The following is an 11,560-nucleotide window of genomic DNA, read 5'->3' as shown; positions in this document are numbered from 1 at the left end:
GAGGCGGTGGGCGGAGGGGACGGAGCTCTGCTGGAAGCAGCACTCTCACTCTCATCCAGGAGCCGATCCATGTAATCCCTGCACAACACACACACACACTCAGCCCTGGCTGGGAAAGCTTGGTGGTACTGGGGTGGAAATACCCCTGCACACACTGCAGGCATGGCCTATTCTGTGGGAAAGGCTTCCCACTGCCAGAGGGCAGGGATGGATGGGAGATTGGGAAGGAATTGTTCCCTGGGAGGGTGGGCAGGCCCTGGCACAGGGTGCCCAGAGCAGCTGGGGCTGCCCCTGGATCCCTGGCAGTGCCCAAGGCCAGGCTGGACATTGGGGCTGGAGCAGCCTGGGACAGTGGGAGGTGTCCCTGCCCATGGAACAGGGGTGGCACCGGGTGGGCTTTAAGGTCCCTCCCAACCCAAACCATTCCATGATTCCAAATGTTTTATGTTGTGGCTGTGCTTCCAAGGTGATCCCTTCAGGCACTAAACCCTCGCAATTTGCTGAGTCACCAAGAACAAACCATTCCAGTAAATATAAATCATATTTGTGCACAAGGACCCCAAAGGGGTAAAGTCAAAACCAAGTGAAAAACTCCAGAGTTAAAGACATTCCCATCTCTGCCACTGATTCCAGTGCTCCAGCTTAGGTCAGGAATGGAAGACTGAAACAAAGGGAGCTGGTGGGTAAAGCCCTTGGATGTGTGGTGGGAAGGCTGGATCAGCATCTCCTCACACGTCATCATGCTGGAATTGCACCCTGAATTCCCTAATTTATCTGCAAAATCATTCAAGAACAGACAAGTCTGATCCTTAATGACACTGCTGCTGCTGCCCCTGCACAGCCAACTGCAGGAAGAGAGGTTTGAGTGATTAACAACCAAAAATGCCTCATCTGGGGAAAAATGGAAAATAGGGGAAAAAAAAACCCAGCAAGAGATGGGAGGAGAGGAGGAGCCAGACAGTCCCTGCCAAGCAGTTAAGAAACTCTCTGTAACATCCACAAAGTCCCAGATGGCAACTCTGGGTGTCACACAGCCCTCAGATGTTTGGAGAAACAATAATATGCCAAGGAAGGATCAACAGAGGAGCCAGGAACAAATGAGGAATGAAAATAATAGTAAAAAAGCTTGGCAAGAGGCAGTGGAAAGAGTGGGACAGCCGGATCAGAGCTTTGGAATGAAGGGCAGGAGAACAAGCTGGATCTGAGCTGGGAATGCAGCTCTGCTCACACATTCCCTCTTTCCTCAGCCAGGACGGGAATGGGAAAAGGAGTTATGGATACCCCAAATGCCCTGGGACTTGGTGTTGGGCTGGCCAGAATGACTGACAAACAATGCACCACAAATTCCACCTGAAATTGTGGTTACTGCTTTTGTACAAAACATATTTAATTAAAACAAGCATTGAAAAGAAAGACCTATTTACATTTAAAAAGAAAACCAACGGAATTCTAACAAAACTCAAATTGCTGCTCAATGCAAAGTGTTGGCCTTAGTCCAAATAAATGTATTTTACAGATTATTTATACACACCAATGACATTTTTTACACTTTGGCTGTTTCCTGCTGCAAATTCGGCTCTGAACCCCTCAGTTTTCAGCTGAGAGCAGGATGAAATACAGATTTAACCCCAGCATGACAATGAAATGATGAAATCAGGCACATCTTACGTGACCCCGGGGTGCAGGTTGTATTTTTTCTTCCCAAAACGGGTCTGCTGAGCGAAGAAATCGTAACGCTCCGACTTCTTCCACATGTAATAGAAGGCCACACATTCCCCCACGGAGCGGGTCCGCACCTGGAACAGGGGCCAAGCAAGTCCTCGTGAATTTAAAGGTACTTCTGGGCCAAAAAGAGCCAGCATTTCCAGCAAAAAGTGTGAAATTCCATGTCAAAGCTGCTTGGATTAGTGGACACTCTTGGCTCAGAATTTCAAAGGCCCAGAAATGGAAGTTAAGGGTGTTTCTAAAAATATTGGAGATGTCATGCAAGGAACAGCTCCAGGAGGAATATTCCAAGGGTGGCCAGAGTCTCTTCAGCCCAGAGCCAGGCTCCAGGGAGGCAGCTCTTCCCACAGGAGTTTTGCAGGATTTCTGCACTTTCACAGTTACAAATTCTGGGCTTTGAGAACCAATTTGGCTGAAAATAGTGGGAAAAAATTCCTCCCTGGCACAGGGTGCCCAGAGAAGCTGTGGCTGCCCCTGGATCCATCCCTGGAAGTGTCCAAGGCCAGGCTGAAGCAAGCTGGGATAGTGGAAGTGTCCCTGCCCATGGCAGGGGGTGGAATGGGATCTCTAAGGCCCCTTTCAACCCAACCCATTTGGGGATTCTGGGATTCTACAGCTAAAAATAAAATGATTTTGTTCACTTCTTTATCAAGGAAATTAATTTATTTACAATTACATGGTTTTAAAATGTAAAAAGTGAGAATTGCACTTAGAGTTTACCTTGTTTGCCTGAATCACGTGGAAATCCTTGCCATAGACTTTCAGCCCTTGTTCAAAATTCCTGCATTCCTCTTCTGTCCAAACAGATAATTCTTCTATAGGAAAATCAAAAATAAAAATGCAAGAAAGACAATATTTAATTTAAAAAGCCACTAAAAGCCAACTGAAGTGACAGAAAACATCTGGGATGAGCAGGGTCCTTTCTCCAGAGGCTGACTCCATAGGAACCACTTCCAGGAATTTCACCTTTTAGTATAATAACGGGAATTCTCCCTTCTAAGGACAAGATAGGGAAATGTGGCTGCTGGCAGGAGCTGGTTTGTAGGGACTGCTATAAACTGATTATGATCTGGCCTCATTGATTCTTCAGGTCACAAGTAAATAAGGTTTAAAACAGTGGGAGAACAAAGTAATCTCATTTCTTTGATCATTGCTGCCTCGTGCCGTGCCCAGGGAACTCGGGAGAGGTTGGGAAGCAGCACCAACAGATCAATGTGTGGGAAAACAGCTCCTGTCTTCTTCCCTCAGTTTGTTGTTCCTCAGTTTGCTGTTTGAATGCAGGGATCAATAACAGCACAGGAAATGCTCAAGGCTCCCACAGCACCTTTAAGATCAGGGTTTTCAATGCTGCACTTGGTAAAATAAAAGCTTTATTTGCTCCTTCCTTTAGAATGATTTCATTTTATGTCTCACATTTGCTGTGTTCACTTTGATGACTGAAAGCTCTAGAAGAGCACAATAAAAACACCTACAAAATGCACAGTTGAGTTGTTAAGAAGTCATTTTCAATTTTAAGTTGCTGCTGAAGCCACAGATATTTGTATCAAGCTCTATGGACAGGAAGCGAATTTACACATCTGCTGATTCCATTCTCCCAGAGAACAATGAGAGATTCACTGAGGCTGCATTTAAATGAAGCTTAAATCAACCTTCTCAGCCTGTTGACAGCAAAACCCCAAGCCTGGGTGAGAAATAAAATGAAAATTCAGGAATATAAACAAAGTCCTTTTCAGTGCACGCTCACCTCTGGCTGCTTTGACATTAAATCTCAGCCTTCGTAATGATTCCTCAGTATCAAAATTGCACTTCACCAGTTCATACAATGCCTGGAGAGAGGAAAATCCACACATTTAACACTCCAGAGACCACCCGAATTATGCTGTGCCACAGCAGCACACTCAGAAAATCACTGATACCTGTTTAGATTAAACTCTTGGAATGAATGCAGTGTAATTTAAGATGTATTTACTGTGTCTAAATTCCCGAATCTCTATTTACATAACAAAAATATACCCAGGCAAAGCACTGCAACTTTTTCATCCACTACACACATTTGTAAAATTGAGGTAGGGCTTTTTTTGGGTATGAAGAAAAAAAAAGAATAAATGAAGAAAAAAATAAGTGTGCATTCATAGAGAATTGAAAATTTCGTAACTGAAAAATTCTGTACCTGAGAGAATTAACTCACACAGATTTATATAGAAAATAAAGCCTTGATTTTATTTATCTTCTATTATATATTTATTTTATATAAACCAGCATTAAGCCCAAGTCAACAGTTTAATATTCACTAAGAGGTAAAAACCTCATCGTTTCTATTTCCACAAGGAGCAATAAAACCATCTCAAGCACAATTTTAACTCTTGGGAGTAAAATTAAATAAAAGGATGATTAATTCTATAAAATAAACGACACATTGTGGTTATTTTTCTATACCTGCTCATTGTCTTTAATATGGGATCCCTCAGGAATTGCATCCAGGCCTTTCTCCTCTCCCGTGCGCCTCGAGGCTTCATTTAGGAATTCTATGACTTTATCCTCTGGTAAAAAGTCAGGATTCCAGAGCAGCTGATCATCATTTTCATACACTGGATAAACCCCAGGGAGAACACAAGAAAATCAAGTGATTATTAAGACATTTATTGTCTCTGATAAACCTGAAGATCACTGGAGCACCATTAATTGGGAACACACAGGTAAAATCTCCTGGATGCAGAGATCCAAATGACTTGGATTTTGTACTTTGCCTTCAAATCCCTGGCATAGTCTGGGTTCTGGATCATAGGACTCATTCTGCAACTCCAGAATTTTAATCTCCACCTCTTCCAGAGCCTCCACAGGAGTTTGAGAGCAGGGAAGCCACAGTAAACTGAAATTAATGGAGAAACGTGGGCCAAGTGAGATATCCCCTGATTATCTCCAAGTTTTATTTTGGAAGAGCCAAGCTTTGGATTGTAGCAAAATAAAGTGAAATTCTGGCTATTAAAGCAGAAAAATATCCAGACCTTGGCTGTGGTCTCCAGCAACCTTAGAAAGGTCAGCAAGAAAGGAATTTGAACATTGATTCCAAGAGGAATGCTTGGGAAAGCATGGTCAGCACAGGAAGGGAGGTACAGAGGGGTTGAGAGATGAATCTCTGCTCGGAAAAAGTATTTTAACATGGAAATAAATACAAATAAAAACTCTCAAAGGGGCAAAGAAAATGATGAAGTGCCTTCAAAAGAAAGCAGCTTCATTTCAGCCAGGATACACTTTGGGAACAGCTCCCAAGAGTTTTCTGGGAGGTTTTTCTTTCAAAGGGTACAACTCAGTTGACTCAGTTTGGCTGCTGATTCAAGAAAAAAAGAACTCTAGGAACCCTCAGAGAATCCTGGAACGGTTTGGGTTGAAATGGACCTTAAAGCCCATCCAATTCCATGGGCAGGGACACCTTCCCCTATCCCAGCTGCTCCAAGCCCTGTCCAGCCTGGCCTTGGGCACTTTCACGGATGGGGAAGCCACAACCTCTCTGGGCAATGAGATAATTGAGTATAAAGCTGGATTCTAGGAAGGCTCCTGGTTTTGTGCTGGTTATTTAAAAACTAAATTATATAAAGCTACAGAAAATCCATCCTCATTGACCTGCAGTGGGAGCAAATTCTTAGGAATGGGCTGAATGAGCAGGAAAATTGGCTTCCTCCATGTTCACAGCTGGGTTTAAACTGGATCTGCCTTTCCTGACAGGATCCAGCCAAAGCCTCTGGTTGAGACAAGGTGAAAAATTCCTGGGGAAAAAAAAATCTACAAAAGTAGAACTTTTTATTGCTGATTGAAGAGGTACAAAACGTGAAAATCAAAGCTGCTGGTACCATTTTGCCTCTTTCAATGTGCTAATACAGTTCCAGAAAGACAATTTCTCCATTAGCTGTTTTTTTTCCCTAAATCTATAAGTGAAGAGGTTACAGCTTGTGTGCATCGCTAAATCAGAATCCAAGGGTTCAAGAGGCATCAGGCCAGGAATAAAATCCTTCTTTTCCTCTTCCTCTCGCCCTCATGAAGCACAGGATGAGCTATAATTTGAGATGGTGGCTCTAATTGTCACTCATTTATTTATTGTCATTAGCAAGGCTCATGACACCAATCAAATCTTTTTTTTCTCCTAATTAGACATTAATCCCAAACAGCAATAATGGTCAAGTCTCACCTTTTTCATTCTCTTTGTATTTGCAGGTGCCAGCTGGAATTTCAGCTTGAAACATAGAGCCCACCATGATTTCCTGTTTGGAAATAAAAAGAAGTGAAGCAACCCTGAGATTTTTTGTTGGCAAACAGGAGCACAACCACATCTTTTTTCCTCCCCTCTTAAAACTTTCATTGTTTGAAATTTAAAAATGCAAAGAACAGCTCAAAAATCTCAAACAGATACATGGAAATGGATTTCTGATTGTTTGGGGAGGATTCAAAGACTTCTCATTATCAAAACTCTCTTATTTATGGGGAAAAACCACAGAGGATTTGGGTGCTCTACAGAGCTCAGAGTTACCCAGTAACAGATTAATTTATTATCCATGAAATACAGGCTGAGTATTTACCTTTTTCCAGTCTTCTGAGGGAATATAATCTTCATCTTCTTCAGATTCCTCCTCTATTTCACTATCTACAAGAAATTTTGCAGACATTGAAGCCAGGAAGAGCAGGGGTGGCAGAGGCCTCCGAGCCCAGCAGCCTCCAGCCCCGCTCTGCTCCCTCCCTCCCTCCTTATCTCTGCCCCACCAGAGCAAGGGACACTTTTGGGGACAACATTAATGGCTCAGCAGTGACAAGATTAAAAAACGACCCACCCACATTTGGATTAAGGTACACAACAGGATCTGAGAAGTTCAGGCACAAATAAACACATCCCTAAATCATGTTACTACATTTAGATTTCTTCTCCTTCAGCTTTGAATGGTGCACATCCAAGTTTATTCTAAATTTGTGGGAATATTTTTGCAGGTTTCAACCCCTTTTCCATGAGCTCCTGGCTTAGTTCCTGCTGCTCTTTTCCAGCTGTCAGGGAATTTAAGGCAGATCTCAGCAGGAGGTGTGAGAAATCTGGAAGTGTGTCTTCCTGGGATTTAGGATTTAGGCACAACAGCCCTTCCAACAGATTATTTGGGATAAGGATTGCCAGGAATGTTAAGCTCTTTATGATATAGGCCAGTTGCCTTTCACAAGGTGCTGGTTTATGTACTGAATGATATAGCAACATTAAAATTATTTATGCATCAAATGACATTTTTTACACAGCTGAAAGCTGTAAAAACCCCCCAAACCTAACGCAATACACTTGAATTAAGTTAATTCTATGCTTAAAAATAGGAATTTATGGAAGATATCTGCAGTCCTCTGCACAGCCATATATTTGTTCATTTAAATTTAAAGGTTCCGTGGCAATTCTGGAGTTAAATAAACTCCAGATTAAAAACTGCATTCCTACAAAGTCATAACTAATAAATACCAAGAGTAAGGTATGGTGAGGAACCTTTTATTTGTTCAAACACAGAACACAAGGAATTCAAATACCAAAAGTCACTTTCATTACAGAAAGGTAAAATATCTGCTGTCCCAAGCAGCTCAAAAGGTTCAGATCCCACTAGGGGAGATTCCAGGGAAATCAGAGTTGCCTGAAGGGACAGCTACAACAGTAGTGGATGCAAAATCAGTTTGTAAACAAAGTAAGAGAGAAAAGGATCAGTTCAATGCTGGCAACAGAATCAAACATGGAATTCTTGAAGCAAATTTTCTTCTTTGTGACCCCCCTCTTCATTATTTCAGGGTTAACAATTCTTGGCCTTTTCCAGATTTTACTGCTTTCCTGTTTGTGAGGAAATCTGGGTTCTATTCATAGAAAATTTCAGTTTATTTTTCCCTTCAGGTGGACTCTGAGCTCATTTGGATGAGGACAGAGCACAGGCTTTGGCAAATAATCAGAGCACACCAATTAATTTTAATCTGTAGAATTTCAAATTTCAATTTTCCCCCGAATTTCATCCTCTCTTCTAAGACCAGAGAACATCTCCCCTCCTCACACAGAGTCAGCAGAGCACTCAGCTAAAACCAGGACTTTTCTGCCTTTTGTTTCGAGGATAATTCTCATCAACAGCAGTGGCATGAAGAGGAAAACTCAGTATTTTTGGGGATCAACATGCACTTGTGGCACAGAATACTGGCTTAACTGGAGCTGAGCTTACCAGAAGTCAGTGATACTGAGATTTATTAAACTGGACTTACTTGTATCAAAATATTTACACCGCCGAGGGCGAATGATCTCCTGGGGGTCTTGAGAAGCAACAGATGGGGCTGGGTCATCATTTGAGGACTGGGTCTCATCTTCCTGCCCTGAGGAATCTTTTATGGTCTCCTCCTGACACATGGAAAAAAATAAACAGCAGCTCAGTTATCCCTGCTAGTGAGAAATGTGATTGTGACAATATTTTTGCCAGGATTATCAACAGATCAACCCCAAATCTCTTTTATTTGTGGCCTGTCCAGGCTGAGCCACCACAAATGTACCATTTCAACGTGTGAACACATCCTGAGGTTATTTTTTGAGCAGGATTTGAAGCAGATCAATAGAACAGCCAGACTGTAACAAATCAGAAATATGAACCCAAATGAAATCTTAATCTTTGCTTTTTTTAATCTTTGTGGTTTTCACTGGATTTCATTTCACTTTAAATTTTACTTTGGTCTTGAAAGTCCTTTCTTATGAATTTTCAATGAAAAGAGGAGGGATTTAGATGGAAATGGTATCTTCCATAAAAATTCATGTGCACAGAGTGGTTCAACTCCACAGGAACAGCAGGGTTGGCTCAGTCCACTGAGTCAAGATCAAAAATTAGAATCAATTCCTTTACAAGAGGATAAACCACCACAACTATGGGAATCATTACAAGCAGAGAAAACGAAAATCATAAATATTTTTTTAACAGATCTTTTTTTTTTTCTACTTCAAAGCACGCTGTTTGTGCCCTTGCTGTGTTTTATGTTGCACACACAGTGGCTGCTCGTGGCCCTGGAGCATCAGGCCCAGCACACATTGATGTGCACCTTCAGCAGCCACCAGAGCATTGTCACATGTGCAGCTTAAAGCAGATTAAAAATAGAACCCAGCTAAGTGCAGGGGAGCTAAATAGGCTGTGCAGAGATGAGCAGTTGCAGGGAAAGCTTCAATGATTTATACAATTATTCCACCCCCACAGCTGCATTTTGTGCCTCGGAGCTCTGAACTCCCAGCCCAGCCGAGCCAGCTCAGGGCCCAGGCACCTAAAATCCAACTGGGATGGACTGGGGAGTGCCTGCTCCCACTGCTGGGCTGGGATGGGCTGAACTGGTGTGAACTGGGATGGGACTGGGGAGTGCCTGCTCCCAGTGCAGGGCTGGGATGGGATGGGCTGAACTGGTGTGAACTGGGCTGGGATTGGGCAGTGCCTGCTCCCAGTGCAGGGCTGGGATTGGGGAGTGCCTGCTCCCAGTGCAGGGTTGGGATGGGATGGGCTGAACTGGTGTGAACTGGGCTGGGATTGGGGAGTGCCTGCTCCCAGTGCAGGGCTGGGATGGGCTGAACTGGTGAGAACTGGGCCAGTCCCTGAGCTGTGGCTGCTGAGGGGCAGCAAGGCACTGGCTCTGCACTGTCCCCAAGGAGGGTGAGGCCCTGCAGGGGGACAGGGGTGGCTCCTCTGCTGGGACACAGGGACAGGACAGGCAGGGCCTTAAATCAGCCACTGCAGAGTCCTGAGGACACACAAGATGGAAGTTGTACCAGGAGGGAATTAAAAGTGAGGACACAGAAGGAAGTGACACGTCAGGAGCAGCACTGAGCACAACAAAACAAACATTTGTGCCTTAGTTTGATTCTGCACAGGATTACTGATGTTGGAAAAGCCCTCCAGGATCATCCAGTCCAAGCTGTGCCCCATCCCCACCTTGTCACCAGCCCAGAGCCCTGAGTGCCACATCCAAGTGTTCCTGGGACACCTCCAGGGATGGGGACTCCAGCCCCTTCCAAAGCCTGTCCACCCTTTCCATGAGGAAATTTTCCTGAAAGAATTCTCCCTGAAAGAATTCTTCCTGCATCCTTCATGTTATGTAAGTTTCTCCCCCTCTCCAGCTTCCTGAACCTTTCCTGGTACAATCTAACAATGGATCTTCCTTTTGAACTATTCAGCCCCCACAAATAACAACCTTCTCCAGCATCTGTCAAGGGAGCCTGTAAATCCCAGGAACTTCAGTTCCTGAATCAGATGTACCATTCCTCATCTCTGTGTGGCATTCCAGGGATTCTAAAATAGGTGAAGTACCAAAAGCCCAGAATGGATCTTTTTCAAAGCCAGATTAGGTAATGAAACCTCCACTAATGCCTCAGCGTTTGTGTCGCTGACAATGCCAAGGGGTTTGTATTTTAATGGAATTCAGGATGCAGTAGTGATGGAGAAGTTACAGCTGTGCCCATGACAGGAGTCTAAATTCCAAGTAGAAGAAACTCTTCTAAAATCAGAAAATTATTTGGAGAGAACACAGAAAAGGAGTTTGAAGATGCTAAGCTCAAAATTAAACATTTTGCAAAGACACTTCGGTTCAGTTAATTCAAGTACAACCAGGCTGGGAAAATACAATTTAAACGTTCAAGTTGGAAAACTTGCAGGATTTCCAACACCCAGAACCACATTTAATCCAGCTCCACCCTTGTGCAGTTTCAATAATCAGCTTTTCCACCTCAAAAGAAGTGTTCAGTTGTATCTCTAAAGGTGTCTGCAGGCATTTAAAATGTCAGTGCTGAAGTTCTGAAGGCCAATTCCAATCCCTTCTTAGATGCTGCTGCATCCATGTATTTTAAATTGCCTCAGTTTGGGATGAGAGAGATGGAATTAAGAGCAATTAAGAGAAATGCAGATAGGTAAATCAGAATAAACCTTATTAGTAAAGCAAGGTTTATAAAATCAACTCTATTACAGATTAGCCTGGGATATTGAGTAGCACATGCATGCAAGCCATGAATTTACATACGCAAATGAGCACACACTTACTTTGTTTTCCCCACTGCAGCCACTGTTGTCATCGTTATCAACATCATCATCATCTTCTCCCTCCTCCTCTTCCTCCTCTTCCTCCTCCTCCTCCTCCTCCTCCTGCAGGGGCACGGTGCCATCGTAGCCGTAGCGGCTCAGCAGCTCCTGGATGGGCATGTCACTCTCCTGGGCAACAGCCAAACAAAAACTGGGATTTAACAGGGATAATGCCACAGGAACTGCTCTACAGCATCAAGGTGAGCACCTCTCCACCAAAGAAAAACGTGGGGGGCTTTTGTGCAGGATAATTTCTTTCCCAATCCTCGATTTATTTACAGCAGACCTCCCACACCAAGGGGATCTCCACGGAGCCACAAACCCATTAAAGGGGCTCGGTTTTACCAAACACCTTCAGTACCCACAGCAAACACATTCCTTACTGGAAGATTTATTGGTATTCCCTCCACTGCCCCAAACCAGCTGGGAAAATGGTGCTATTTAGTACAAATTTGTGGGGAAAATGGATAAAATGGGTGTCAGCAGCAAGTGCTTCACACAGACAGCTGAGATCCTGCGAGGCAGGAACCTGTCCCAGCGCAAGGCAGGAATTCCTGCAGTGACTCCAAGAATTCAGCTCCATCAGAACTTGCAATACCTGGCTGGAACATGGAATTAGATCTTCTTAGGGGGAGTTGTGCTCCAGGGACAATTCCACAGAGTTCCTCAATGCTTGAATGTAAAATTCCACCCAAACTGCACCTCTCAGTGTCCCTGTACCTCTCCTTCTTCAGGCAAGGAGGGTTTGG

General features: G+C 43.7%; 1 protein-coding gene across 1 annotated transcript in view; it reads right to left on the bottom strand.

The window, feature by feature from the left end:
* MIER1 (MIER1 transcriptional regulator) overlaps nucleotides 1–11,560 on the bottom strand; it is a 19,771-nt gene that overhangs the window by 4,171 nt on the left and 4,040 nt on the right. Inside the window, exons 3-11 of the mRNA XM_017740597.1 lie at nucleotides 10,773–10,940; nucleotides 7,978–8,110; nucleotides 6,297–6,361; nucleotides 5,909–5,981; nucleotides 4,162–4,313; nucleotides 3,470–3,551; nucleotides 2,446–2,540; nucleotides 1,669–1,796; nucleotides 6–78 (exon numbers count right to left, since the gene is read on the bottom strand). Coding sequence (XP_017596086.1) covers nucleotides 6–78; nucleotides 1,669–1,796; nucleotides 2,446–2,540; nucleotides 3,470–3,551; nucleotides 4,162–4,313; nucleotides 5,909–5,981; nucleotides 6,297–6,361; nucleotides 7,978–8,110; nucleotides 10,773–10,940 — 969 coding nt within the window. The remainder of the gene's footprint in view (nucleotides 1–5; nucleotides 79–1,668; nucleotides 1,797–2,445; nucleotides 2,541–3,469; nucleotides 3,552–4,161; nucleotides 4,314–5,908; nucleotides 5,982–6,296; nucleotides 6,362–7,977; nucleotides 8,111–10,772; nucleotides 10,941–11,560) is intronic.

This window comes from Corvus brachyrhynchos, unplaced genomic scaffold (genome assembly GCF_000691975.1).
Source record: "Corvus brachyrhynchos isolate BGI_N302 unplaced genomic scaffold, ASM69197v1 scaffold280, whole genome shotgun sequence".
Lineage (NCBI taxonomy): Eukaryota > Metazoa > Chordata > Aves > Passeriformes > Corvidae > Corvus > Corvus brachyrhynchos.
This window is presented reverse-complemented; position numbering and strand designations above follow the sequence as displayed.